This window comes from Amphiprion ocellaris, chromosome 3 (assembly GCF_022539595.1).
Source record: "Amphiprion ocellaris isolate individual 3 ecotype Okinawa chromosome 3, ASM2253959v1, whole genome shotgun sequence".
Classification (NCBI taxonomy): Eukaryota; Metazoa; Chordata; class Actinopteri; family Pomacentridae; genus Amphiprion; species Amphiprion ocellaris.
Genome location: NC_072768.1, coordinates 27,324,978 through 27,352,786, shown reverse-complemented (window position 1 = coordinate 27,352,786; position 27,809 = coordinate 27,324,978). Strand labels below are relative to the sequence as shown.

Genomic DNA, 27,809 nt, shown 5'->3' with positions numbered 1-27,809 from the left:
GAGTTAATGAGCATCCCAGAGAAGCTGAGCAGTGGGTTTTGGAGACGCTTGGAGAAGGAAGGTCACCGTCTGCTTGGGGTGGCCTGGCTGACATTTGGCAGGGAGCTTCTGTTCCACTGCGGGGATCAGCTGACTGTTTACAGGCAACTGTTGGGCTCCGTGTTGTTGTTTTGTGGGGAGGACTTCTACTCTCAGCTTGGTCTGAGGTTAATTGACACACCAGCTACAGGATTCCACACCTCAGCTGGCTGCCCTGTATATTGATAAGATCATACAAGTCCAGGTGTTAAAATGTTGTCATGCAGGTTGTTTTTGTAGCCATGCCGACAGAATGCAGTGAGGCCATTTAATGGAGATGCAAAGCTGAGGGAGATGCAGGTTCCACAGATACTTTACCTCGATATAAATCAAAATTGTAAAGATTTTTGTGAATAATAACCTCTACACAGAAAAATATGAGTCTCTCGCAGGATTTATTCACACTATTCAATTCAATTCAATTTTATTTATATAGCGCCAATTACAGTCAAATTGTCTCGAGACGCTTTACAGAACCCATATGCCTGACCCCCAGAGCAAGCCAAAAGGCGACAGTGGCAAGGAAAACACCCTTTTAACAGGGAAAAAAACCTCGAGCAGAACCCGGCTCTAATGTGGGGGGACCCATCTGCCTGCTGGCCGGGCGGGTTGAGAGGGACAGAAGAAGTAGAGAGGTAGAGATAGAGGGGTAGAGGTAGAGATAGAGGGATACAGATAGAGGGGTAGAGATAGAGAGGTGGGGGGGTGGGACACAAGGACCATAAAACACAGCCACACATCTGAAGCATCCAGCATCCAGCTCTGGGACCAGGGACACTCGGAGAAAGGACACAGAAAGAAACAGAGTGAATGTAATGCAATAATGGTATATATAGTAAATACATAGGTAGTTAGAGAAGGGCTCAGTGCATCCAGAGAGGTTCCCCAGCAGCCTAGGCCTATAGCAGCATAACTAGGGGCAAACTAAAGGGACGTCAAGAGGGGAAGTCAGTTGTGCAAATGAAAACACCAGCTCACCCCGTCAGGGTCACCCAGTCAGCCCTAACTATAAGACTAAAAACTAAAAGTTTGTACTACAATATGAACCTGGAGAAAACCCATGCATGCACATTGAGAACATATAAACTACATGCAGAAAGATCCCAGGCTGGGACTTGAACTGGCGATCTTTGAGCTGCAAGGCGATGATACTAACCACAGAGCCACTGAGCAGCTTAGTTAAACTTGCTAAGACAAAATAACAAAATAAAACAACAAACAACAACTCCATAGCTAAACTTTAAGGTAGCAACACCCATGTGTCTGACAACAGTAATTAACAAATTAGTGCAAGTGTAAAGAATTAGCTAAATGAACGAGTGCTTCAAAACACATACAAGCTCAGAGCCACTCATAACCATTTCTCAATGGCTATGGAAAACACAAGACAAGTAGCTGTTAAGTTGCAGTCACAGAAGCTCAGTCACAGCCATCTTGACTGTAAGTTTGGCTGTAGATTTATACCTCAGGTGTGGTGATTGGTGCAGTTCGATTGGTGGAGGGACCTGGGTGGTGGACCAATCAGGCAAGGCAGTAGTAGGCGGGCTGGAGTGCAGGGCTGGAGCTCAAGGCCAATTATCCAGGAAGACAGACAGCTGGAGTCCGGAGCATATGCTTGAATCAGCTTTAATAAAAAGTCTACACAAACCATCTCCCCACGTAGAGGCTACAAGGGCCAATCACAAAAAAGGACATGGCTACTGGGGCCTTTTGCAAGGATAATGTAAGGCTGTAAATAGTAGAATAAGGCGTGATCAGTCAGATTTGATATCTGACTGATCACGCCTTATTCTGCTGTTTACATCCTTGTCAGGATGTAAACTTGACAGATACAATCCTCTTTGAGAACTCCTACATGCACTTGCTTTAGCTTTCCTGTTTACCTGATTCTTGCCACACAAGCGGAACTATTAGTATAGAATGCAGCCAAAATTCGGTCATCCTTTACAAATAAAATTTCCCATTGAAAAGATGCTGATAATCTGGGAGTGCAGCCATCACTTCCTGTTCCATTAGTTCATTGTACATTTTCTCCTAAAAGATAAGGATCTCCTATTTGAGATTTTTCTTCATATTTAGGATTTACGGGATACTATCTCTGCTTTTCAATTACTGTTCTCACATTGTCTTTTGCTGTATTATAACTGTGTTCTGTATCAGCAGTGCATATCTTTAGGCTGTACCTGGTAATCTTACATTGGTCAGTGTATATCTGAATGGCCTTGAGTTTACTTACAAGCATTTTTTTCTGAATATGACATACATGTGAATACAAACATGAAGATTTTGGCTTTGTTTTACGTGCATTTAATGTATTTTTTCTTGTTGTCTAAAGTTGCGGTTTGCTAAGCACTCTCAGCCAGAGGTTTGATTTCCACTAAGAACTGCTCTAACAAAGGTTTACTGAGATTATGAATTCAGCTGAATCTGACATTTGGCATGTCCTTTTGATACATAAGTTTTAAAAAAAAAAAAAATCCTCGGTGTATAGCCACTGAAGCGAGTTTTTACATGTTTTTATCAGTGTCCAGTATAAATCAGTGACACCAGGATGACAGAATAATTTTGTAGTTTGAACTGATCTGCCAGATGAGCTGCAGCTGTGGAGTTCAGACTGATGGAGCTGCAGGTGTAGGTGAGCCTGTAAACCAAAAAGCAACTCCAAACTCATGAATAAATGAAAGAATCATTCATCCTGCTCTAATTCGGCCCTCCGGCTCATACCTTCTGGTTTAAATCAGTGAGGTTTATTTGATTTTGTTTTTTCCATGGCTGGGTTGTCTGCCTGACTGAGTAACTGACAGTATGGTTGACTGAACAGCTCTGCTGCCTTGCAGGCTGTTCCTGCTCTGCCATCGTTGTTCAGTGAGGTACCACCAAGCGACTTGCCAGTCAAATCTGCCCGAAATCAAATCAACAAGCTCTGACAGGAAGCAACGTGCTACCTGCTGGGAACATGGCCAACACTTTCCTGGGATTCTATCTGAAATGCCTCATAGACTTTAACCCTCCCGCTGTGCTGTCGACATAGATCTGGTGTTTCTTGTCAGATGTTTATCATTGTATTGAGTTGTATGTGGTGGGAGGTCGACTGGACTTTAAACCAGAGATCACAGGTTGGATCAGTGTCTGTCAGCAGCCATGTGTAATGTGTACTGGACAGGTGACAGATTAAAGCCTGAAACCACTAACGTTCACAGATGTCTAAAGTAGATTAACAGGAGCTGAATTTTTCCCCTTGTTTCACTGGTGACATCATTGATCACTATGTGTGATGGTACATAATTGATTTATGATTCATGTCTCTCAGGTCACCTTGACGTCATGCCTTTCCATGTGCTGTTGGAGGGGATGGGGACAGGCCCGCAGATACCAGCACACCTGACCAGGATTTCCATTTCACTCATCACCACCAGCACTGACTTAACCAACAAAGTAGTTAAGGTTTGTTTACAGCGAGCCTATAGTCCAAAAGAATTTTTTTTTGTAACATAATGCATGTAATCACACCAGAAAGCCCTGTTTCACAGCTTTCAGGGGCAGTTTGAATGATTAAAATTGCATGAAATAGCAAGGAGTTACAGTAATTAGAAATACACATGCGCCACGGTGTCACCGGTGATCCCTGTGGTTTTAAAAGGGTTAAGTTAGGTTTTCATCAAACAATCCAGCCCCATGGAAGGAATATAACTGGAACAGCATGTAAACAATATTGACAAGGTCAGCTCTTTCTTTCCTACCAGAGTTCCAGAGAAGTCTTTTATAGACTTGACTACTGCAATCATTTAGAACTTATACAGGGTATTGTTGTTATGAATGTGTTTATTGATCAACTCCAGTATGTCTAAGTCTAATTTTTGACCAAACCACTAAAAAAAAAAAAAAAAAAAAACAGTTCTCTTTCCACTGCTCCAGTAGAGTAAACCTTCTACTTGTGATACATCTCATGAAGTTTCAACATTATGGTTGTGTCAGCGGGAATATGCATTTCTTTGTGCCGTAATGTTTAATATAGGATGATATCTGAGTTTTGTCTTGTAAATATTCTACACAAATTACATTAGAAATATTAATATTTGCAGAAAATGATGACACACAAGCCATTACCTGCTGCCAAGAGACAACTAGGCAGGATGGTCAAGCAAGAAATCACTAGAAAATAGATCTGCAATAAATTAGAAGCTCTTCTGAGGGCACAGTGAAGTGCATTTTACTTTGTCATTGGCTGAGAGGCTGTCATGCCAGAAGGAAACCGTCCTCTAGAAGTGGCACTTAAGGCCTGACTGAAATTTGCTGCTGATCAAAGGACAAAGAAAAAGCCTTCTGGAAGAATGTTTTGTGGTCAGATGAAACTAAAATTATGCTATTTGACCAGTGATATGTCTTTAAACCTAAAAACTCAAACCTGCTGTTGAGCATAGTGGTGGGATTATGATGCTCTGGGGCTTTTCTGGTGCCAGTTGAACTGATGCTTAACACAAAGTAAATTGAATAAATAAGAAGGAAGATTTACCTCCACATTCTTCAGAAAAACCTAAACTCATCAGCCAGAAGGTCTTGGATGCAGTTGGGTGTTCCAACAAGACAATGACCTGAAACACACATCAAAATGCTAAAGAATGACAAAATCAGGCTAGAATTTAAGGTTTTGGACTTGTCTCCCCAAACTCCTGACTTACACCTGTTAAGAGAACTGGTCAAGGATACAACCAGAAGCTTGTGGACAGCTACCAAAAGTGCCTAGTTGAGGTAAAAATGGTCAGTGGATGTTTAACCAAATATTGGCATTTCTATATGAATATTTTTACCCAGCGGATTTTGTCATATTTCCAGAAAGCCAACATTCATGATTGTTTCTTTGTGACATGGATAGATGGGTTTCAAAGATTCTCCCATAGAAAATTGAGAGCTATAGCAGTCATTGGAAACTCAAGACTACCATGATATACATGATCTTCACAAGTGCATGTAAACTTTAATTTATGGTCACAATCTGAATGTGAAAGTATGATGCACAGTCACTTTAAGAACAAATTAACTACGAGATGTTTTGTGGTGCCTGCTGTAGATACCAAATCTTTCTTGTAGATTTCAAGGGTTTTCTCTTTTTTCTCCACTGATATCCATCTATTTTCTCCCTTTTCATTCGTCTGTCACCTACCTCCATCTGTTCATCCACCTAATTTCTTTTTTTTTCTTTATGTGAGGATGTTGTTCTTGATTAGAACACTGCAGGAATACATTAATGAAAGCCAATGCAGCAAAATAATCACCTTCTGTCTTGCAGCTCATTTCCCCAAGGCACTTATCAACACTGCTCAGTTTCCTGACGTGACTTTGATCGGTTGACAGGCCCTCAGTGAAATTCAGCAGCGCTTTAGTCTGAGCTAAATGCTTTTCAGTTCATCTTGAAGTTTAGTGTTTTTATTTTTTTGTTCTTTTCCAGGGAAAAGTGGTTCAAAAAGGGCCGCTGGTGTCATTAGCACCTGACAACTTTATCCTGAAGACTGTCATCCAAGGTAAAGCTCAAACGTGTTTTTCTCCATATTTGTATCAGCTTTTCATTTGTAGCTTAATTTGGTCCAAGCAGCTGTCTGCTTGCTTCTGTGTGTTGTGAATTAGTTTTAGATTATATGGCTTTACACTTTATCTTGTCTTGACCACAGTTCCCCTCTGCCTGCATTTCTTAGTGACATTTTGGACAGTGGAAATTTCAAGGTGGAAGTTCACTAATATTTTTTTTGTAACCTTTCCCTGCTTTGTAGGTGTCAACGAGCTTCATTTTAGATCCTTGTTCAGAAGAACCCGTGGTTGCTGAGTGTTATTATGGCAAAGTTTGCATTTAAAAATTCTCAACTATGGAGTTGTCATCAACTGACATTTCTTGGCGTTTCTTTCATCCTCTACTTCATGAAATAAAAAGTAGCAGCACATTAACATCTGAAAGCCTTATTTGCCCAGGGGAGCCCAAACGCTGCTATACAAATGTATATCTAAGGCTGCTCCCCAGGGGAACAGGAACATTTTGAAAAACCCAGTTACTCTACCCGCGCATCTACTTTCAGCACCAGGGTCTAAATGAAGAGTAGTACTTTGGCCAGGACTCCCTTGAAAAAGAGATCATGTACTCTCAATGGGACTCACCTGGTTAAAAAAAGTTAAACAATAACTTTAGCCTTGCTTGGGGCCTACTACTTTTTGAAGTTTTGGGAACTTCTGGTGTGAATCTCTTTGATGAATAGCTCAAGTGGGCAGCAGTTTTCTTCAGTATTTTACAACTGCCATATTGGAAAACCTACAAATGCAAATAGGTCTATCTTGTTTTTGGTTATTGTGCTTCAACACAACAGCTGTGTGACCATATGGATGGACAGTCAAGAGGAAAAGCTCCAGTGCATAATTCCTTGGAAAGTTCCAAAATATCAGTTACTGGAAGTAAATGTTATGGGGACTGTTGATGGAAATGTCTATCTTCTGATTCTTTATGACACAATTTGATTCAAAATTGAATGTTAATTGAAAATGCTTCTTGATTTAATTTGATATAGGAGGCACTGTGATTCTTCTTTTGTAACTTTACTGATGATCAAATGATTGCGATCCTACTATAAATTGACTGCTGCGGACTTATGAAGACTTATCTGTCAGAAATGATACAATTGATTAAATTGTGGGGGTGTTTCCGAGTCCCATCAATTCCTGCCGCCCACTACATATTTGGGTCACGCGATTCGGTATCCGTACATAATGCACACATGTATAACACATGCCTGTGCTCAGCGCAAGGTCATTTTTTATTAAAGATTTCATCCATTGGAAATGATACAACTGAGCAGCCTTGGCGCAGTACTGTGCTCTGTGAGTGCTTTTCTTGTTTGTTATGTGCGCAATGACCAATCTGTAGAAAATTGTCCTGCTTGAATCCGGTCCGTGGTGCAAAAAAGGTTGGAGACCGCTGCTGTAAAGTATCCACTTTGTTTAATAATACAGACTAAGTTTAATCATTCATCTATGCATATGTTTCAGTCCAAAAAATGTCAGAAAATGGTGAAAAACAGCCATCACAACTCAGTTATGCCAGTGCGACATAAAAATGATTTGTCTGGCAATCAATCAGAAATCCAAAGATATTCAATTTAATACAACATAAGACAAGCAAAATCCCCACAATTGAAAATGCAGCTATCAAAATACTCATTATTTCAAAGTAATTGTCTAATTATCAACTAGTCATTTAAAAGACAAATTGTTTAAGCTCAAGCACATAAATTGTATAATACATTAAGTTATGATGGTTCATGTTCATATATTCATGGCTACAAATATTCATCTGCCATAAATTTCTTTATATGAATGTTAAAACCTTATCTCAACTCATTCCAGTGTAAAGACATGCTCTGTGTGTGTTTTTCAGAAGAAGATTCTGAGTTGAATGCCTCGTCTCAGAATCTATCTATTAACGTCGTCCTTTTTGGAGAACTGGCCAAGAACTTCAGCCAAGGTGTCAATCAAGAGGTGGGTTCACTCAGTCAAAGATATGATGTTAAACCACAGTCAAGACTGACTTTAGACTTTAAAACAAAAAGACATGGAGGCACAGCAGACTTTGTGACTTTAAGGGTCAGCGTTACATCAGGGTTTCTTGGAAAAACTTGTGCTGACAGCAGTTTTCCTATACTGCATCTTTAGGTCACGTTCACGCCTCATCTGTGAATCATGTATCATATGCTGCTGTGATGAAGTGTGGCCTATGCAGATGTTCCTATGCTGGCATGTGTGATGTGTGACTGCTGAATTCAATTTACAGTTCAAGTTACTTTCAGTTTCCTTTTTCCCCCTTACTTTTATTAATCCCAGAGGGGGATTCTGTTTTTCGCATATCCCAATTGAGGTCAGAGCACAGGATCAGCCATGGTTTGGTGCCCCTGGAGCAGGAAGGGTTAGGGGCCTTGCTCAAGGGCCCAACAGTGGCCATCGGGGTTTGAACCTCTGACCTTTGGATCAGTAGTCCAGAACTTAGCTGTTGCACCACCACTGCCTCATAAATTTTTTCTCTTCTGTGTCAGCTGAGTGTTATCAAAACCGTGAAGTTTCTTTGTTACTTGGCAAATATCTTTAGCTCTTCCAGACATGTGCAACATTACTGGAGTTTCAAATAGAGACAATGACCTTCCTCTATGCAGTGATCCATGTCTTCATTTGAATTTGGCTTTTATCAGAGATTAGTCATTATTGTTTGCTTTCTCCTGATTTATAAATATATTTCATTATGTTTCAGTTAGAATTTCAGTAGACCTTGTTTTTATTATAATTTTTTTTAATATACTACATGCATACTTTGTTTACCTTCAAAACGAATGTCATGTTCTGACACTTACTTTTCATGACGCCTACTGACTCTGTTTATATATATATATGTATATATATATGACACGCCAGAGACTAATATAAGCAATGACAAGCGCATTACGTTTTTGATTTTGTAATTTGTAAAATTATTACAATCTAATTTATAGATGTCAAGAAAAATGAATTTCTAAATGAGGGAATTCCTTATTTGATCTCAAACATTGGGATTGGGACTGACCATGGTATACAAGGATCATAAAGGGAGAGCACATTTTGTGACAAGACACAAATCATGTGACAGGATACAAATCCTAAAAAAAATTCTAGTCAGAAATCTGCTGCATTATCAATCAATCAATAATCTGTTAGCTGATACCACAAATTGAGCATAGCTGACATTTGCTCTGTATTGATATAACTGTTTCAAACAATGGATGCACAATTTGGGACACAAAGTTAACTAACACTACTCGTATATAGGAATGCTGTCCTAATCATTCTCAGCTTGTCTTAAATACATGTGCACTGGCTGGGGGACATCAAGCATCACAAATGTCTTTGTCATGGTGTCCATTGGTGTCCATGGTGTCCGCAGAACTGTTGTCATCAGAGCCCTCCAATAACAAAGAAAATGCTACTTAGCCACACCATTGTGAAAATGAAATCGTACTGGAAGATTACACTATTCATGTCTACAGTTTGGAGGCTAATATTCACAAACTCTCCAGCAGTACACATGCTAGAATAGAAGAATAATACTTTATTGATCCTGTACAGGACATTGTGTTACGGGGCTAGAGGGGTCTGAACCCAGAATGCAGGCACACAGACAGCAGGCGGAGACAGATCAGAATCAACCAATTTCATTTACAGAAGGATATTGTAACAAAAGAAACTGGGCCGAAACTCAAACCCAAGCCCATTCACAAAACTCAGGGTTTAACTAAGAACTAAACTGGGGGCGGCATGACTCGGCGGGTAGAGTGGCCGTCTTGTAACTGGAGGGTTGCTGGTTCAATCCTCACCTGGAGAGCTCATGTGTAGGTGTCCCTGAGCAAGACACCGAACCCCTAACTGCTCCTGATGGGTCGTGGTTAGCGCCTTGCATGGCAGCTTCCGCCATCAGTGTGTGAATGTGTGTGTGAATGGGTGAATGTTATGTATAATGTAAAGCGCTTTGCGTACCGTTTCCGGTATGGTAAAGCGCTATATAAATACAGACCATTTACTATTAAACTGGACTAACCAACTAAAAAAGATAAACTAAGGCCAGGGCTCTAGAGGAGTAATTAGTTTAAACTAAACTACGACTGTATTTGCTAATGGGTAGGTGGCAGGCAGACTCAGAAGAACAGTGTTTGAGAGGAGGCGCACCGACCGAGGGAGACCGGCACCTGGGAGGAGGCGCGCCAGAGCAGGTTGAGGATGGCCGCCATGGGCGGCAAGGCAGAGCCTGTGTGTGAAGGCAAGCAGTCATTGGGGAAAGAGCCAGCGGCAGTGGTTCTTCTAAGCAGCAGGCAGGGGAAAAAGAGCCAGCGGCAGCACCTCGGCAGGCAGGTCAGACCGGCAGACAACTATGGCAGAGCAGAACAGAATCAATTGCTTTTTGTATTAAGCGAAAAGAAACAAGAATCGTACTCACACACTGGTGGGTAGCTGATGCTTATGATCCGGCAGAGACTGGAGAGCAGAGCTGGGATTTATGTGCGGCATAACAAGACGCAGCTGCGCTCCCTCAGCAGCTGCGCTCCCTCAGCAGCTGCGCTCCCTCAGCAGCTGCATCCAATGCGCCCTGATACTTGGCAGCCAGGAGCATAGCAAAAGTGGGGAGGTACCAAGAAGGAGGACGAGAAACAGAAGCAGAAGGAAAGAGAGAGAGAGTGAGGAGGAGAAGAAAGAGGAAGAGAAAAGGTAGAAGAGAGAGAAGACAGCAGGAAAGGGGGCAGGCAGGGGCCCTGACACATTGCTTTGTTACAGCAGTATGTTAACACCAGACAACCCACAAACCCGACAGAACACCAATACTAATAGTCATCAGTATGACCATATACTTCGGACATAAGTTAGAAAAAAATTATAAAAGTTAAAACATATGCACAGCATATAACTCTTAAGTTAAACTATTAATATGAACTGAAAAGCCTTAGTCCACCTGGTAGGAAGGACTTCCTGCTGCACTCAGACCTGCACTGAGGAGGGATGAGTCTGTGGCTGAAGGTGTATTGCCTAAACACCTCCAGATTGTGTAGTGGGTGAGAAGCATTGTTCATAGTAGAGTTCAGTTTCCTAAGCATTCTCACCACAGCCACCTGTTGGACTGATCCCAGCTCAACACCAGTTTTGGAGCTCGCCTTCTTGATCAGCTTATTCAGCCGGTTTCTGTCCCTGGAGTGAGCCACCTCCCTCAATCACACAACCCCAAAAGATAAGGCACTGGCCACCACAGTCGGGTAAAATGTACATAGAAGTGGCCTGCTGATGTTAAAAGGCCTTAACCTTTGCAGGAAGTAAAGTCTGCTTTGGACCTTCTTGTACACTACCTCCATGTGTCTGGGTGAGTCCAGCTTGTCGTCCAGCTGCTCTCCCAGGTACCTATAACCAGGTACCTACCATGGGTACAACACTCCCCACCCTCCAGGATATCCACACCAAAAGGAGCGTGGCCAGGGCGAACAGGATCATGAACGATCCTCAACACCCTCACAACGAACAGTTCGAGGGGCTGCGCTCTGCACCTTCGCCTCATCAAGGCGAAAACAGAGAGACTCAGGAGAAGCTTTTTCCCTCAAGCTGTCAAAACTGTCAAATCTGACCTCCAGTCAGCACCTCACAAACAAGGACTATGAACACATAACTGTAAATATTGCAACATTGCACATGCACATTACACAGACTGCACATTCTCTGTGTGAATGCACATCCTCACTTTTGCACATCCACTACATTTTGCACTGTGTGCATTCCATAAATATTACCATTTCACCTGTTTATATTTCTTGCATATTGTAGTTTTACCTATTTGTATTTTTTTTGTATTTTATATTTTTACATATTTAACATTTTGTATTTATTTTTATTTTTTTATTTATTAATTTTTTTTTCTTTTTTGTCTGCATTTGTTCTCATTGTTGAACTCCACAAAAGAGGTGTCAACATTGTATGAGATTGATGCATATTTTAGTCTTGCAGCCAAATGTTTTAATATTTAGTGCATATGTGTGACCATCACCGGCCCTCCCTGAAAGCTAAGCAGATATTCTTTATTAGAATTCCCTATTATGTGCCAGGGAGGGCAGTGCTACACCTCAGTGATGTGTAGGGGAAACAAAGACTGGACAGGACGAACAGGACAAACAGGATGAACAGGGATAGAAACTAACAGGCGGTGCTATTGCAATTAAAGATTGTAAGGTGGTGTGTTATTCCCAACTACTAACAGCCCATCAATAAAACAGAAAGGAAAAAAAATAAATAAAAAAAAGAAAACCAACACAAAAGAAAAAGAGATTCAATAAATAAATAATTAAACGGTACTGAGCACCATAATTGTGGATGTCTTGACAGTATAGAATAGAATAGAATGGGCCAGAAGAGGATACCAGTGAAAGACAGAATGAGTTTAGGGTAGAGACTAAGAGACTAGAGATTCTCAGCACATTCTAGCGGGTCCCATCATTTGCTGACAATGGGACTCGGCAGTAGCTGGCGAGACCTGGTCAACCATGCAAGTGTGAAGGACCCCGAAGCCCAGAACAGCAATCACGGCAAGGCAGGGCCAAGCCAACAGGGCACCCCTCCCCCAGGGCCGTGGGAGCCACAGGGCGGCGCCCCCAGAGAGCCACCAGGGCCACCGTGAACCACGCGGACCCGGAGAACAAGAGGGAGCAGCTACCGACACCCCCAGCGCGCCAAGACCGACCCAGGCGGCCCGGGGCACGAGGACCCACCCGCCACCCAAACCCCAACCCCGCCCACCCCAGCCCCCACCAAACCCCCCCACCAGCCTGCCCGCCCACCCCCTCCCCCACCCCCGAGGGGGCCAACGGCCCCATGCAGCCAGGAGGCCAGACACAGGGGCCGAGCAGCCCACCAAAGGGATGGCAACCAGCCCAGCACAAAGCAGGCCACCACCGGGAGCCAGCCAGAGGAAATCGGAGCCGGGACCCGATGCGAGTCCAGAGGGTAAAAATGGACAGTGTGGTGGGGTCCAGCGACGCCGACAGGGAGGCACCCCGCATACCCCCCGCACCAGGCCCCAGGCCAGCGCAGTACACCCAGGGCCCCCACACCCTGCAATGCGTCCCGACAACCCACCAGGACAGAGCCACCACATGCCACCAGCCCGCAGTAAAGCTACAGCGCCCACCAGGATGGCCAATCCAGCCCCCGCAGCCCACCAAGAGCCATCGCACCAGCCCGGACCCGTCAGGCATGCAGGAGAAACCCCCCCCGGCCACAGCCCCCAGGTCCCGGGGACCCCCCAGCTACAGCAACATGGATGATGGTCCACCCCCTCCACCCCATAGCCATAAGGGGGCCGGGACCACAGAGGATGGCTACTCTGCAGCCTACCCTGACCCAAGTTCCCCGAGCCATCCCAGACCTACCCCCAAGGTGTGAGTGTGTGTGGTGCATTAAAAAGAAAAGAAATTAGAGAGCAGGGGAGGCAAGCAAGAGGGTGATGGGGAAGAGACAAGGCCATAAAGCCCTGTCATCCGCCCCACCACAGAGCCCATCGTTCCCGCCCCCACCTGCTCTCGGGGCCCTAACTGTCGTGTCCCTATATGTGCCTAAGAGTAGCTATATACAGTGACGTGTGAAGTATGTGAAGTGTACAGTAAGAGGCAGTCTGGTGTGGATCCGGCCCATGAGGACAGAGCAGCGGGGGAGACAGGTAGTAAGACCACCGGTACTGATGCAGAGGGCCCCCAGAGCCTGGAGGCAAGAGGCCGAGGTGGGCCCACTCTATCCCGACCGGCCCAGCCAGCACCACAACCCCCAGAAGTCGCAGTGCTAGAGCAGCGCCCCGGCAGATGCCATAGCCCCACCACGGACCAGCCGCACGTAGCACCCTGCCCCGGAGGAAGGACCAGGCCGCACCACCAGGAAGCAAGGGCCATGAGCCCCCATGCCCACCCCAGAGCCGGCACGTCCAGGATGCAGGGCGCCCACCCCGCAGCACCACGGAGACCCCACCCACCCCACCACTCCCCAGGACTGCACTGGGCCCGGACAGAAGCCCCCAGCCAGCAGAAACTGATCTCCAGTGGTGGCACACAGGCAAGTACCAAGGCCTGTGCCCAGATGAGCCAGAGCCATCCCCCCAGAGAGACCACCCGGCCCCCATGCCAGATCCCCAGGCAGCGGCGGGCCCCAGGCCCCCCCAGGGGAGGGAGAGGGGCGAGGAAGAGCGGCCAGGTAGGAGAGGAGGGAGGAGGAGGGAAGCAGAGCGGGAAGAGACAGGGGAGCGACGGGAGGGCCGACCCACCCCAAACCCCAGGGCCAGCCAGGGCGCCCCAGAAGAGACCAGCCGCTGCCACTCCCAAGGCCCCGGGAGAGCGCACAGACCCAGCAGACCCAGGGCTCAAAGGGAGAGACACCGGGGACACCCACCCCCAGGCAGAGGGGCCCGAGCCACGCAGGCCCTGCAGAGCCAGAGAGCAACCCCAGGAGCAATAGGGAAAGGACACCACCAGTGCATGCACACGGCCTTGAAGTCCACGGTGCCATCCTACTTAAAAAGGTAGAGGGTTAATAAATTGAAATAAAGCAGACAGAAGTCAGACCATACACACAGACAGAATAATAATTACAATTTTATGAGGGAAGTGGCATACGCCCACATACAAGCGGAGGCTATAGATTAATATTTATTGATTTAATAAATGGAGACCATGTGTTCTGTGAGGAGGTTCAGCCAATGGATGATGTTGAGGGCTTTCTTATCTTTCCAGTTAACTAAAATAGTTTATTTTTGGCAATGGCGATAGCTGCAAGTGTGGGTTGGATATGAATGTCTGGTAGGGCTGTTTGCGTTAGATCGCCAATTAGGCAAACGTTCGGGGAATACGGAATCCCGCAGTCCAAAATATTGGAGAGTTTCTGTGTGATTGTTACCCAGAATTGATAGACGGGTGTACAAAGCCACAGAGAGTGAAAGTAAGTGTCAGTCATGTTTTGGGTGCATTGCGTACATGTGTCTGAGCGCGAGAAGCCCATTTTATACAGTTTATATTGTGTTATATGCGTTCTGTGAAGCACCTTAAATTGGATCAATTGTAAGTTGGTGTTTTTAGTCATTTTAAATGTGTTTTCACAGATCTGGGTCCAAAAATCAGAGTCAAAAGATCTGGATAGGTCTTTTTCCCATTTTTGAGTTGGTAGGTGTATAGAGTGTGTCTTTGAAAGTAAACTGTAAATTTTTGAGAGATTCTTCTTATTTCTTGGAGACAGTTTCACAATGTATTTGACAAATTCAGGTGGCTGTAAATCCGTTGGCTGTAAAGTAGTCTGAAGCGATGGAATTCTACTTGTAATCGTCTTCTTTACCTGTAGGTACTGGAGAAAATTTCCATTTCTTATTTCAAATGTTTGGAATACGTTTATATATGTCCTAAATGTGTTATCATCAAGAAGGTGACGGAGGTGGGTGACTCCTCTCTCTGCCCATGTGCTGAAATAAAGAGCTATTTTGTTGTTTACAAAATCAGGGTTGTGCCAGATTGGGGAGAGTATACTGGGTTTTAATTGGGAGCCTGTGATTTCCAGTGCTTTCCATCAAGCAGACAAGGTGGAAGCGATCATAGGGTTCTTTAAGCAGGAGTGATGTTTAAGGGCAGAAGTGATAAAGGGAAGGTCAGAGATTTTGATCTGGTTACAATCTAACTCTTCTAGTTCCAGCCAGGAGTAATATTCTTCATGTGGATGTATCCATTTGGTGAGATATTGTATTTGGTTGGATAAATAATAATACATGAAGTTGGGAGCCTCCAGTCCCCCTTCGGATTTATTCTTCTGGAAGGTAGTCAAACTGATTTTAGCCTTTTTATACTTTGAGTAGAATTTACCAATAGCAGAGTCTAACGATTGGAACCACTTTGATGTGGGTTTAAATGGAATCATGGAGAAGAGATAGTTGATTTTAGGTAATACTTTCATTTTGACTGTAGCTATTCGTCCCAAAAGGGAGATGGGGAGGTTGTTCCAACGCCTCAGATCATAACAGACTTTGTCCAAAAGTGGGGTGAAGTTCAGGTGAACTAGTTCTGAGAGTTTGGAGGAAATATTTATGCCCAGATATCTGATGTTGCCAGTAGGAATAGAATAATGCGAGTTTTGGACTGCGGGATTCCACAAGTTTTCTGTTGAAGGTAATGTAATTGATTTTGACCAGTTGACGGAGTAGTCTGAAAGATGCGAGAAGGTTGTGATGAGGTTAAATACTTCCTTTACTGAAGTTTTGGGTTCTTGTAGATAAAGTAAAATGTCATCTGCGTATAGCTTAATTTCATGTTCAGACTCCAGAGCGCAGATACCTTTGATATCGGTGTTCTGACGTACAGCTGTTGCTAATGGTTCGATAAAGATCGCAAACAATAAGGGAGAGAGTGGGCATCCCTGTCTTGTTCCCCTTTGCAGACTGAAGCTTTGTGAAGTGATCCCATTAGTGGTGACTGTAGCCTTGGGTGAGTTGTACAGAGCTGATACCCACTGGATAAACGATTCTCTGAAGCCAAATTTGAGGAGCACAGCGAAGAGAAAGGACCAATTAACTTTGTCAAAGGCTTTTTCTGCGTCCAGTGACATAACAATAGCTTCTTTGTTGTGGCGTTGCGTCAAAGACATTAGATTTAGAAATCTTCTGATATTGTTGGTGGAGTCGGCCATTCATAAATCCTGTTGGATCGCTGTGAATTATTGACGGGATGATTTTCTCCAGCCTAGAGGCGAGAGCTTTTGAGATTATTTTGATGTCGGTGTTGATTATTGACAGAGGTCGATAGCTAGAGGGAAGCGTAGGATCTTTGTCTGGTTTCAATAATAATTTAATTGCAGCTGTATTCATGTGCGGACTGATATAACCATTATTTTTAATCTCTGTCACTGTCCTGAAGAAAAGGGGTGCTAACATTGACCAGAAATGTTTAAGAAATTCAGCAGGGAAACCATCAGGACCAGGTGCCTTGCCTGCTGGCATACTGTCTAATGCACATTGTGATTCTTTCATAGTCAATGGAGCATCTAATATGTCTCTGTAATCTGACGTTAGTTTGGGCATGTTTAAATTGTTGAGAAAATTATGAATATCTTCTATGTTTGGGTTAACTGCTGCTGAGTATAAACTCTGGTAATAATTATAGAAGGTCTGGTTAATTTCCTGAGGTGACTGAGTATATTTTCCTGAGGGATCCTGAATTGCTGTTATGAAGGATTTTTCTTTATTACGCTGGAGTTGGTTCGCCAGAAATTTTCCAGATTTATTATTGTGTTTGAAATCAATATATCTTAGTTGCTGTAATAAAAACTCTGTTTTCTTGGATAGGATATTATCAAGATTTAGTTTTGCACTTTGTAGTTCGGACCATAATTGATCACTTGGATTTATTGCATAATTCTCTGTAAGTTGTTTAATTTTTTCTTCAGTTTCTTTCTCTGTTTGTAGATCTTTTTTTTCCTTGTATGAGGAGTACTATATTATTTTACCTCTAATTACAGCCTTTCCAGTTTCCCAAAGTAAAGATGGAGATAAATCATTAGATTCATTGTTTTTTAGAAAGTCTGCCCACTCACTCCTTATTACTCGATCAAATTTTGGGTCTTTGAGTAGAGACATGTTGAGGTGCCAAGTCTGAGGAGGTTTAGGGATGGAATCTGTCAGCAGGCTGAGAGATATTGGTGCGTGGTCGCTGATAATGATTGGGTAAATTTTAGTGGTAACTTTATGTGCGATAGAGTTATTTGAGAGGAAAAAAACAATTCTTGAAAATGTTTTGTGCACCGGAGAGAAAAATGTATAGTCCTTCTTTGTAGGGTTTTTGAGTCTCCAGAAGTCATCTAGTCCAAAATCTTTCATATAATCATGTATGACTTTAACTGATTGTGATTGTTTTGCATTTGTTAGATCGATCTACTGAAGGGTTTAAAACTATGTTGAAGTCACCACCGATAATAGTTGTTGAGTTAGCAGATAAGTCTGCTAAGTGAGAGAAAACAGTGTGAAAGAAGGCTGGATCGTCATTATTCGGAGCATAGAGGTTTGGAATAGAATATAATTTATTAAAGATTGTTGCCTGGATAATAATATATCTGCCCTCTGAGTCGGTTACTGTACTTTTTAAAGTGAATGGTACTCTCTTATGGACTAGAATGGAGACCCCTCTTTGTCTGCTGTTATAACAAGATGAAAAGATAATACTATAATTCGAGTCTGATAGAGATTTTTCTTCCGACTGTATTAAATGTGTTTCTTGGAGAAGCAAAATATCTGCTTTTAATTTAGAGACATAGTCCATGATTTTAACTCTTTTTGTTTGTGAGCGTGTGCCATGAACATTCCAGGCTACGATATTAAACTTCAGCATAGAGAGAGAAGATGTTCTGTCACTGAGTATGTAGCAATGTAATGTAACATCTGTGTGTGTCCTTGTGAGCTGTCTGTTGCTGTCTGTGAGCTGTGAGTGTTGGAGAGAGATGTATACAGCAGGTCAGGATCTATATTTACATTATATAATAGCACATCATTGCCTGAAAAACTATCAACAAACACATTAAAAAACATACAAGCACAATAAACATGGGGGGTACATAGGGTGTGAGTGAGAGTGTGGGGGGTGAGTGTGTGAGAGGGGGAGAGAGCTAAAGGGAGACATATAGAGAGGGAGAAAAGTAGAAGGAGGAGGGGGTTCTCCAGTGGGGAGTGTATATTAGGAGAGTGAGACGTTTACATCTGTGAGTTTTTTTTTTGATTACATTTTCTAGCATAAATGACTAAGTAATGTATTAAGCGTTTAAGCCATTTTTTTTTGTTTGTTTTTTTTTTTTTTTTTTTTAGAAGAGCCAGGGGGGTAATGGAGGGTTCCCGAAATAGCTGCCCATCTATGTACATTTTCTCCACAACCAGTGCAGTCCGTTTACCTTTCTGCCTGTGTTCTTTCATGATGGGGTATAATACTTTGCGCCTTTCGTTGATTTCCCTGGGAAATTGGTCGTTTATTCCGAACGCCGTGCCTTTTAGCTCCCGTCCTTTGCTTCTTACGAGCACTTTCTGCTTGAAGTGCTCGAACTTTGCGATGATAGGACGGTGTCGGTTTCCTCCTCGGGGTCCGAGCCGGTGGACGCGGTGGAAAGTGATGTTTTTAACCGCAGGGATTTTAAGCGCCGACACCATAAAGTTTTTAACAAGGGTCTCTGGGTTATCCAGTGTGGACTCAGGGATACCAGAAAAGATCAGGTTGTCCCACATGCTCCTCGACTGGATGTCCAGGATGGTCTCCCTCAGGGTTTTATTTTCTTTTTTAAGTGTATTCACCTCTGAAGTGACAGCTGTCAGCGTGGACCGGAGTTCAGTGTTGTCCCTCTGCAGATCCTCTATCTGCTGGTGGGTGAACTCCAGGCTTGCTTTCAGGTCCTTTTTCTTCTGGTGAAGCAAACAAAGGATATCGAGCTTCTTATTAATAGACTCGAGAACACTTACCTGGATATCCGTGATCTCCAAGTCTTGTGTGTCTGTCGAGGAGTCTGCCTTCTTCCTCTTGTTCAGGTTGGCGGAGTTGGCGTCTTCCATGGTGCACCGGACGAAGTAGTCGTCAATAAAGTTCTCAAGGTCCTCCACTGTGAGCACTACCGTTTCCGATCTTGAGCAGGCTATTTAGTTAGGTTGTTGTTTTGTTTTTTTTTTAATATAAATACGTCGAGACAACGGCGATTTGTCTACTTCTCATCTAGCAGCTGGGAGCCGCCATGTTGAATTTCGTCACTCTCACTCAATCTCGCGATCTCACAGCATCTCGGGCATCTCCAATCCACATTTTGTATTTATAAAGCCTGGTGGACAGTCACTGCATTTCACTGCCATACTGTATGTCCATGGATGTCCATGTGACAAATATAAAATCTAATCCTAATCTAATCTAATCTAATCTAATCTATAGCTTGAGACAACCCCCATCTCCGTTCAAGGAATGGTGACTGGGGCCTGTGTGGACTTCTTCCTCCTGAAGTCAGTCACCATTACCTTGGCTTTAGAGGTGTTCAGTATAATTTGGTTGAGGTTGCACCAGTCAACAAAGTCCATGATCATGTCCCTGTACTCCTCCTCACATCATCCTCTGGTACAACTGACAAACGCGGAGTCATCAGTAAGTTTCTGATGAAAGCAGCTCTCTGAGTTACACCGGAAGTCAGACATATATACAGGGGGTCCTTGGTTTACGACGTCATTGACCTACGGCGTTTCAGTGTTGCATCGGAACTGCTTACATGGAACTATTTGACGAGCGGAGCGGACGGATATGTCATCAAGCGGCGCTATAAGATGGCTTTGTTTACACTCGCCAGTTGTACGCAACGTTGCATTGTGCTACATTCGCTAACTTTTTGTCCTTCATTATGGCTCCCACGTGTAAGTCAGACTCTTCTGATGGCGTAATACAATGCTTACAACAGGGCGAAATGCTGATGAACATCGGTCAAGATGTAAAAACAGCGTAACATATTGCGGCGACCCTCTGTGATGAATTAGTTATTTATCCCATTCTCTGGTCATTTATTGACACGGGGTACTGTGGGCCATAGCCAACACCAAAATAACTACAAAAAAACCAATAACTTGGCTCCAGAATTAGCCACCATTCCCAGCTCTCTCTCGCTCGATACACACATCGACACGGCACGGAGCAACACGCACGCACGCACGCACGCACGCACACACACACACAGACTACTGCTGACTCAGCCAATCAAAGGTGAGCAAACTAAACATGGCATGTTCACTGACATTAGGCAAATCTCGACCTGACCAATAAACATTGAAACCTCAACATCAACAACAATATCAGTCCGTTAAAATATTCTGTTATCTTCTTGTAAAATGACTCGTACATGCATGAAAGTCATTGGTATTCATGTCTTTTCCGAAGCACTGGTCATATAGTGATGCACGTAATGGCTTTGTTTACATCTTCGTCGGAGGTCCGACTTATGGCAAAAATCGACTTACATAGATCAGTAGGAATGGAACTCCGATGTAAGTCAAGGACCCCCTGTAATATGAAGAGGAAAAGGGACAGGACAGTTCCTTGTGGGGCCCCTGTGCTGCTGAGGATTTTGTTTCACACACAGTTCTGCAGTCGAACATACTGTGGTCTACAGGTCAGATAGTCCATGACCTAGGAAACAAAGTGCTGATACCACCTGCATTATTCTCATCTTCTTGCCAAGCAGTGCCGGCTTGATAGTGTTGAAGACACTTGAAAAATAAAAAAGAACATCATCCTTACAGTTGTATCAACAGCGTCCAGATGTCCATAGGCCCTCTGTGGCATGTAGATGAGGGCATCATCCACACCAATGCTGGACTGATATGTAAACTGCAGGCAGTCTGAGTACATCCTCACTCTGGGTCTTAGATGAGAAAGTACCAGTCTCTCAAGTGTCTTCATGATGTGAGAAGTGAGGGCTACAGGTCTGTAGTCACAGGAGTCAGTAGGTTGTCTCCTCTTGGGGACAGGGACTATGCAGGATGTTTCCACAATGTTGGGATCTTCTGCAGATTCAGGCTGAGGTTGAACAGGTATGTGAGGATTCCACACAGCTGAGTGGAGCAGGTCTTCAGCAGTCTGGGGCTGATACCATCAGGTCCAGCTGCTTTGTCCTGTTTCAGCCTGTTCAGTTATCTTTTCACCAGAAAGGGCAGGATTGTTAAGGATGGGATGGTAGATGAGCTGGTGGAAGGGAAGTGAGATTGAGTCAGAGGGATGGGACCCCAGAGGGTGAGACTGAGCTGAAGGAGGGCACCAGAGCTGATGGGGGGATACGAGGGGTGTAAAAGTTCCTGACCACCTTGAGAGGGAGCTTAAAGTCCCTCAGGCATCTGAGGTGGTAGAGACGCTGTCGAGCTTTCTTCACCAGGGTGTTGATGTGACAGGACCATGTCAGGTCCTGCGTGATGTTAACACCAAGGTACTTAAAGCTCTCCACTCTCTCCACCTATGTCCCGCTGATCCTGAATTGGTGGTATGCCCTCTGCTGCTTCTTGCTGTAGTCCACAATCAGCTCCTTGGTCTTGCTGACGTTCAGGAGGAGGCTGTTGTCTCTGCACTAGTCCTCCAGGTGGGCGATCTCCATCAAATAGTCCTCCTCGTCGTTGTTGGAGATCAGACTCACCACTGCTGTGTCATCAGCAAACTTAATCATGGTGTTAGTCTGATGTGAATAGTCATTAGTGTACAGTGAGTACAGCAGCCACAGCCCTGGGGGGCACCGATGTTCAGGGTGCATGAGTGGGACAGGTGTCTTCCTACTCGAACCACCTGTGGTCTGCTGGTCAAAAAGCTGTAGACCCAAACCCAAAATTCTGTTTGGTAGTATATTTTTTGTCACATTTACAGTGGTTGTACATTTTTTGTTGTTTAATTTCATCAGTAAATAAATGCAATTTGAGAAAATATCTGTGCCACACAGAGAGTAGATTTTAGAAGTTACTCTGTTGGAACTAGGCACTTAAAGCCTCACAGGGTTGTGCAAAGAACGGGTTGAAAGGGTTTATGTAATGAATATTCATGAGATTCCATTTAGACTGTTTTATGTTATTTTCATTAAAAACAAAGTTTGGCTGTTTGGAAAATGTGTCAGTGGTAATTATTTTTTTCTGGATCGTGAAACCTGTGATTTGAGTAAGTCAATGAGCTGAGTATGACTCATCTGATTTGCTGATGAGCCTAACATCAATCTGTAGAATGATATAAATTAATTTGCATAGAGATAAGCCTCTAATGGTTTGAAGTAATGGAATATTCTGTGGTTTTATAAAGAAAATCAGTGAAACAATCTACACTGACAGTTTATTCAGAGAACCATTTTATTTGCAGGTTGTGTAGATAGTGACAAGAGTGGAAAAACTACAATAAGACAAATGTTGTAATAAATGAGAACTATCCTTTATCACTGACTCATAATCAGTATTTACCCTGAAAAAAAATGCTATATACATTATTTGCCATGTGCTATTTATCAGTTACATTTCTAGTGAAGAAGCTGTGAAGAGAGTGTTTGCTGCCTCCAGACCTCTGAAACTAGTTTCACAAAGATAAACTTTGAATGTCGCTTAGATCTAACAAATCTTTCAACTGTAGCTAGTCATTGACAGGTGTCTGTCGCACAAAGTTGTTTAGCTTTCGACTGTTTTAAGTGGGACTATTTGCTGTGAATTCTGGATGAATTAAGACTTTTTTTAACCCTTTGATGCACAACATGGGTCAAGAGAAACCCATTTTCCATTGAATATGGGTCACTTTTTACCAATGTTGTGCATCAAAGGGTTAAATGAATGAACATGGCGGACCAAAGAACTGCATCACAACAGCTTCCTTCTGTCCAGAGAAAAACCTATGGCTCCTTGAACTCAAACACTTGAACAGAATATGCTATCTCTATCTATCTATCTGTCTATCTATCTGTCTTCTGCCCTCAGTCAAGTGTAGGGACTTGTAACCTAGGCAGCAAGCTAAACTTGTGTAAAGATGGCTCCAGCAATGACAGCACACATATACTTCTTTGCTTCTTTGTCTTTACTGAAGTTCATACTTCAACACGTAAACAGTAAAACTGTAAAACATACACAGAATGTGTCTTAATAACAAAGAAAATATGAAGCTTTCAACAATTGCAAGCAGTATGCTAGCTTGCAGTGAAGAGGCTAACATGAGGCTAACAGAAAAGGCTAGCATAAAAAACGTTTTTCTTTTAGCTTATAAAAGTTATCAAAAAGTACACAAAAGTACCTAAAACATGTACAAAACAATGTTATCATATGTATAAACTTACAGATTATGATTTATCAAGCTCCTCAACGATGTTTTGGGCAAGGAGATGCGTGGCCTGTTTCACCTCTGAGGTCTTTTCTCTTTCTGCCGTTATAACCAATTTGCCTGCTGCTTACAGTGGGCAGCCACTAGGGGGCAGTGTCGCACTATACTAATACCACCAAAGAAGGGGCTGTAAGCCTAGTGGCAATGTCGACATCTACTGGACAAATAAAAAACTACAAAAGCTTCTGAAGTAAACTGACTTAGAGAATAAAATAGAAAGTATACACTAAAAATGGAGGGACAGAATAATCTGTCTGTCTGCCCCTCAATACTCAATATTATCAGCATTTTGCAAATGTCCACCATGTTTCTCTCCTTCCCAGCAGTTTGTACCACCATGGAAATGGTCTGGGTTCAGAGTTAGCTTGTGGGCTAGGTTCCTAGATTTAAAAGGTGCCATATGCGGTTATAATCCATTTCTTTTGTGTGTTTTGTGGTTGTAGTAAACGTAGAGGTAGAGGTAACTGCTGTCAAGATATGAAGATGTTCACTTCTGCCATTCCTTAATCCCTCCCCAGAAATAGTAATCCTGCTCAAATGCTTGTCTGGGTCTGGGACTGACAGCTGAAGGTGTTGGTCACAGACTGTAAATTGGCAGTAACAACAGCTCACTGGTTTTCAGAGAAAAACAGCTAATTTAGAAGAGGCCTTAAACCAGGGTTATACAGTCACAGTGAAACAAAATGTCTTTGCAGTATTTTGCGCTAAATAGATGAAAGACATACTGTGGGAACATATAAGACTTTGATTAATATGCTGAAAAGGGTCACAATATGGGACCTTGAAGGCATAAAATACAATGATCTTTATTGTTGTGAAACAGTATAGCTTGCATTAAACTAATCTGAGACAAACTGTAAGAACTATCGCCTTAAAGTTTGCTTCAGAGAGTAGATGATGGTGAATACTGTTGCTCTGTTCATGTAAGTTGTATTTTCATCTATCAGGGCTCAGGTGTGACATTTCAAAGTAGCTTTGCAGCAAAACAAAGTGACTGTAAATCATTGTTGCTTTAGCTCAGATACTGACACGTCTGTACACAGCAGCATCTCTGATGTTGTTTACAGAGTTGCATTTGTTTGTGTCCTGGGTGGAGACAGTGAACACATCGGGGATAATCCTTACCATCTCACTTTGTTTTTGGTTTCCCTACAATGGTGTCTTGATAGAACTCCAAGGCCTGTAAAGCTTGGTGACAGCAGGAAATCATTGCAGCCTGAGCTGCTGCGCTCAGCTATGGAACACAGAGGTCTTGTCAGGCTGTGTGTCTCTGTAAACATGATTATTCAGACTATCTGCTGTCCCTTTGTCAGCCCTGAGCAGAGGCTTAAAAGCCATCTCGGGGGCAGCTGACATGCCAAACAAAAGACAATCTTCACTTTTCACACACCAGCTTATCATCAGCAGCTTGTTGTGATGTCTTGCTTAGCATCTCCCAGGGTGCAACATCTGTTTCTCCAATCTGCTCCTTCCTCTGGGAAGAAGAATGCATGTTTATCACTCTGAACTCTCCCACTTCTAACCCCAGATTTCTCTGCTTGTTGTTGTTTATCTTGTGTTTCCCTGCAGGATATGGTGGTGGCCGCTGGCTTCACCATGAGCAAATCTCCCACAGTTCGTAAGGACAACCTGCACCCATTTAACCTGCTGCTGTCTGGAGATGACGCCTGCATTTATGTGAGGACTTTTATATATATATATATATATATATATATATATATATATATATATATATATATATATATATATATATATATATATATATATATATATATATATATATATACGTGTGTGTGTGTGTGTGTGTGTGTGTGTGTAATATGTACTTTATGTATGTGTTGATACATATGTCAAAAGGGTTTTTCTTAATTTTTCGTATTTGCAGTGAAGGGGCTCTCACACTCAGCGAACTCATTCCTGTTCATTTGTGGTCTAATGCAGTCATTGTGTACTGAATGTGGTAGTACATCAATCACACCCAAAATCATAATCAGGTGACTCCCTCTGTGAGGTTGTGAGCCAAGGTGGTCACATTGCTACTTCTTTTTTCTGTCTCAACTTAATGCATCACAGTTTCATTTCTGAGTATGTGCCTATTTATTTTCAAGCAAGAGATCTTCTCTGTGTGCTAAAAACTGAACTTGACTCATCTCTGACCATGTCTAATTCTATGCTGTTGTCAGACAACAATACCTGGAAGCCTGTCTCTGTTTACCTGCTAATGAATTTCTCATCATCCTCATGTTTTACCTGCAGGCAATCATCAGTACATTAACAATGCAAGACGTTACCTCAAAGCGACAGCAGGGACTAACTTTTTCTTAATTTTCATACATATTCAAAATCACATGTGCAATTTGAAAAACTTTGTTCTCTGCATACTAATAGTTTAAATACATAACGCTAGGGAAAAATTGCAAATTTCTGTCATGCAAAATGGAGAAATATGCCAGGATCTGCTCTATTTCCAGGTCAGCAATCAAAGGACATACACGGATCAGGCATAACATTATGACCACTGATAGAGGAAAGGAATAACACTGATTATCTCTTCATCATTGCACCTATTAGTGGGTTGGATATATTAGGTAGCAAATGAACATTTTGTCCTCAAAAATGTGTTAGAAGCAGGAAAAATGGGCAAGCGTAAGGATTTGAACGAGTTTGATAAGGACCAAATTGAGATGGCTAGACAGCTGGGTCAGATAATCTCCAAAACTGCAGCTCTTGCGGGATGTTCCTGGTCTGCAGTGGTCAGTGTCTATCAAAAGTGGTCCAAGGAAGGAACAGTAGTAAACTGGTGACAGGGTCATGGGTGGCCAAAGCTCATTGATGCACGTGGGAAGTGAAGACTGGTTCGTGTGATCTGATCCAACAGTTGAGCTACTGTTGCGCAGATTACTGAAGAAGTTGATGCTGGTTCTGATAGAAGGGTGTCAGAATACACAGTGCATCGCAGTTTGTTGCATATGGGGCTGCATAGCCGCAGACCAGTCAGGGTGCCCATGCTAACCCCTGTGCACCGCCAAAAGCACCAACAATGGGCATGTGAGCATCAGAACTGTACCACGGAGCCATAGAAGAAAGTGGCCTGGTCTGATGAATCACATTTTCTTTTACATCAAGTGGATGGCTGGTTGCGTGTGCATCACTTACTTGGGGAACACATGACACCAGGATGTACTATGGAAGAAGGCAAGTCAGCAGAGGCAGTGTGATGCTTTGGCCAATGTTCTACTGGGAAACCTTGGGTCCTGCCATCCATGTGGATGTTACTTTGACATGTACCACCTACTTAAGCATTGTTGCAGACCATGTACACCCTTTGATGGAAGCGGTATTCCCTGATGGCTGTGGCCTCTTTCAGCAGGATAATGCACTGTGCCAAAAAGCAAAAATGGTTCAGGAACGGTTTGAGGGTCACAAGCAGCTTGAGGTCTTGACTTGACCTCCAAATTCCTCAGATCTCAATCCAATTGAGCATCTGTGGGATGTGCTGGACAAACAAGTCTGATCCATGGAGGCCCCACCTCACAACTTCCAGGACATATAGGATCTGGGCAGGTCATAATGTTATGCCTGATCAGTGTATAGTGTCCTCTAAACCTCTTCTCAAGAGGGAAACAGGGACAAATGCTGGTGCTGAGCAAAAACATAGCAGTATTTCACAGTGGCTAATGGAAATAGCCCTATTTAATGATGAACCCCAGTGTGGGATTAGTGTCAGTAACAGAAGAGGGAATTAAGGAGACCGGCAGGAGAGAGACAATGATACCACAGTTGATTAAACTCAAAATAAAACATGCTGCTGGGAATGTTCAAGTCTAGTGCTAATCTGGAGTTGGACTGGTACTGCATCAAATTTGGAAGTGCAAAATTGTACTTAAAATGTAAAATCGCTCCTCAGCCAATAGATGTGTTTAAATTGACATTGAAATTTGCAGGTAAATCAGTCTGCATTGATGTATAAATTAATATGAGTGATTCTAACAGTACCTGTTGTCCACAGCCTCTTTGTACTTTGTGAAAAGCTCTTCCTTCATTGCGTTAATTCTCTGCAGCATCTTAAGGCAACAGGACACATATTGATGAATAAGAAGCATCTAATTAGAGAAACGTCGTGCCATAGCACAGTGCCATTACATATCACCGTCCACTGTGTTTAACCTAATTCATATCAAAATGATACCAGGGTGCGACAAAGTAATCCCAATCAATACAAAACCATCAGAGTCATGGTATTGCGTGGTTTCTTTAGGTGATGTTAGAGTACAGTGGCTCATCCATCCTGTCTGT

At 43.1% G+C, this 27,809-nt stretch overlaps 1 protein-coding gene across 4 annotated transcripts in view; it reads left to right on the top strand.

The window, feature by feature from the left end:
- The window catches only part of pot1 (protection of telomeres 1 homolog), a 118,658-nt gene that overhangs the window by 14,466 nt on the left and 76,383 nt on the right, over positions 1-27,809 (top strand). For 3 of the 4 annotated variants that reach the window (XM_035956113.2, XM_023287891.3, XM_055009169.1), the window contains exons 2-5: positions 3,389-3,522; positions 5,525-5,597; positions 7,493-7,593; positions 25,083-25,190. In XM_035956113.2, coding sequence (XP_035812006.2) covers positions 3,403-3,522; positions 5,525-5,597; positions 7,493-7,593; positions 25,083-25,190 — 402 coding nt within the window. In that variant the 5' untranslated portion in view covers positions 3,389-3,402. Of the gene's footprint in view, positions 1-3,388; positions 3,523-5,524; positions 5,598-7,492; positions 7,594-25,082; positions 25,191-27,809 lie in introns of those variants that run through there. The other variant, XM_035956114.2, reaches the window with a different exon arrangement.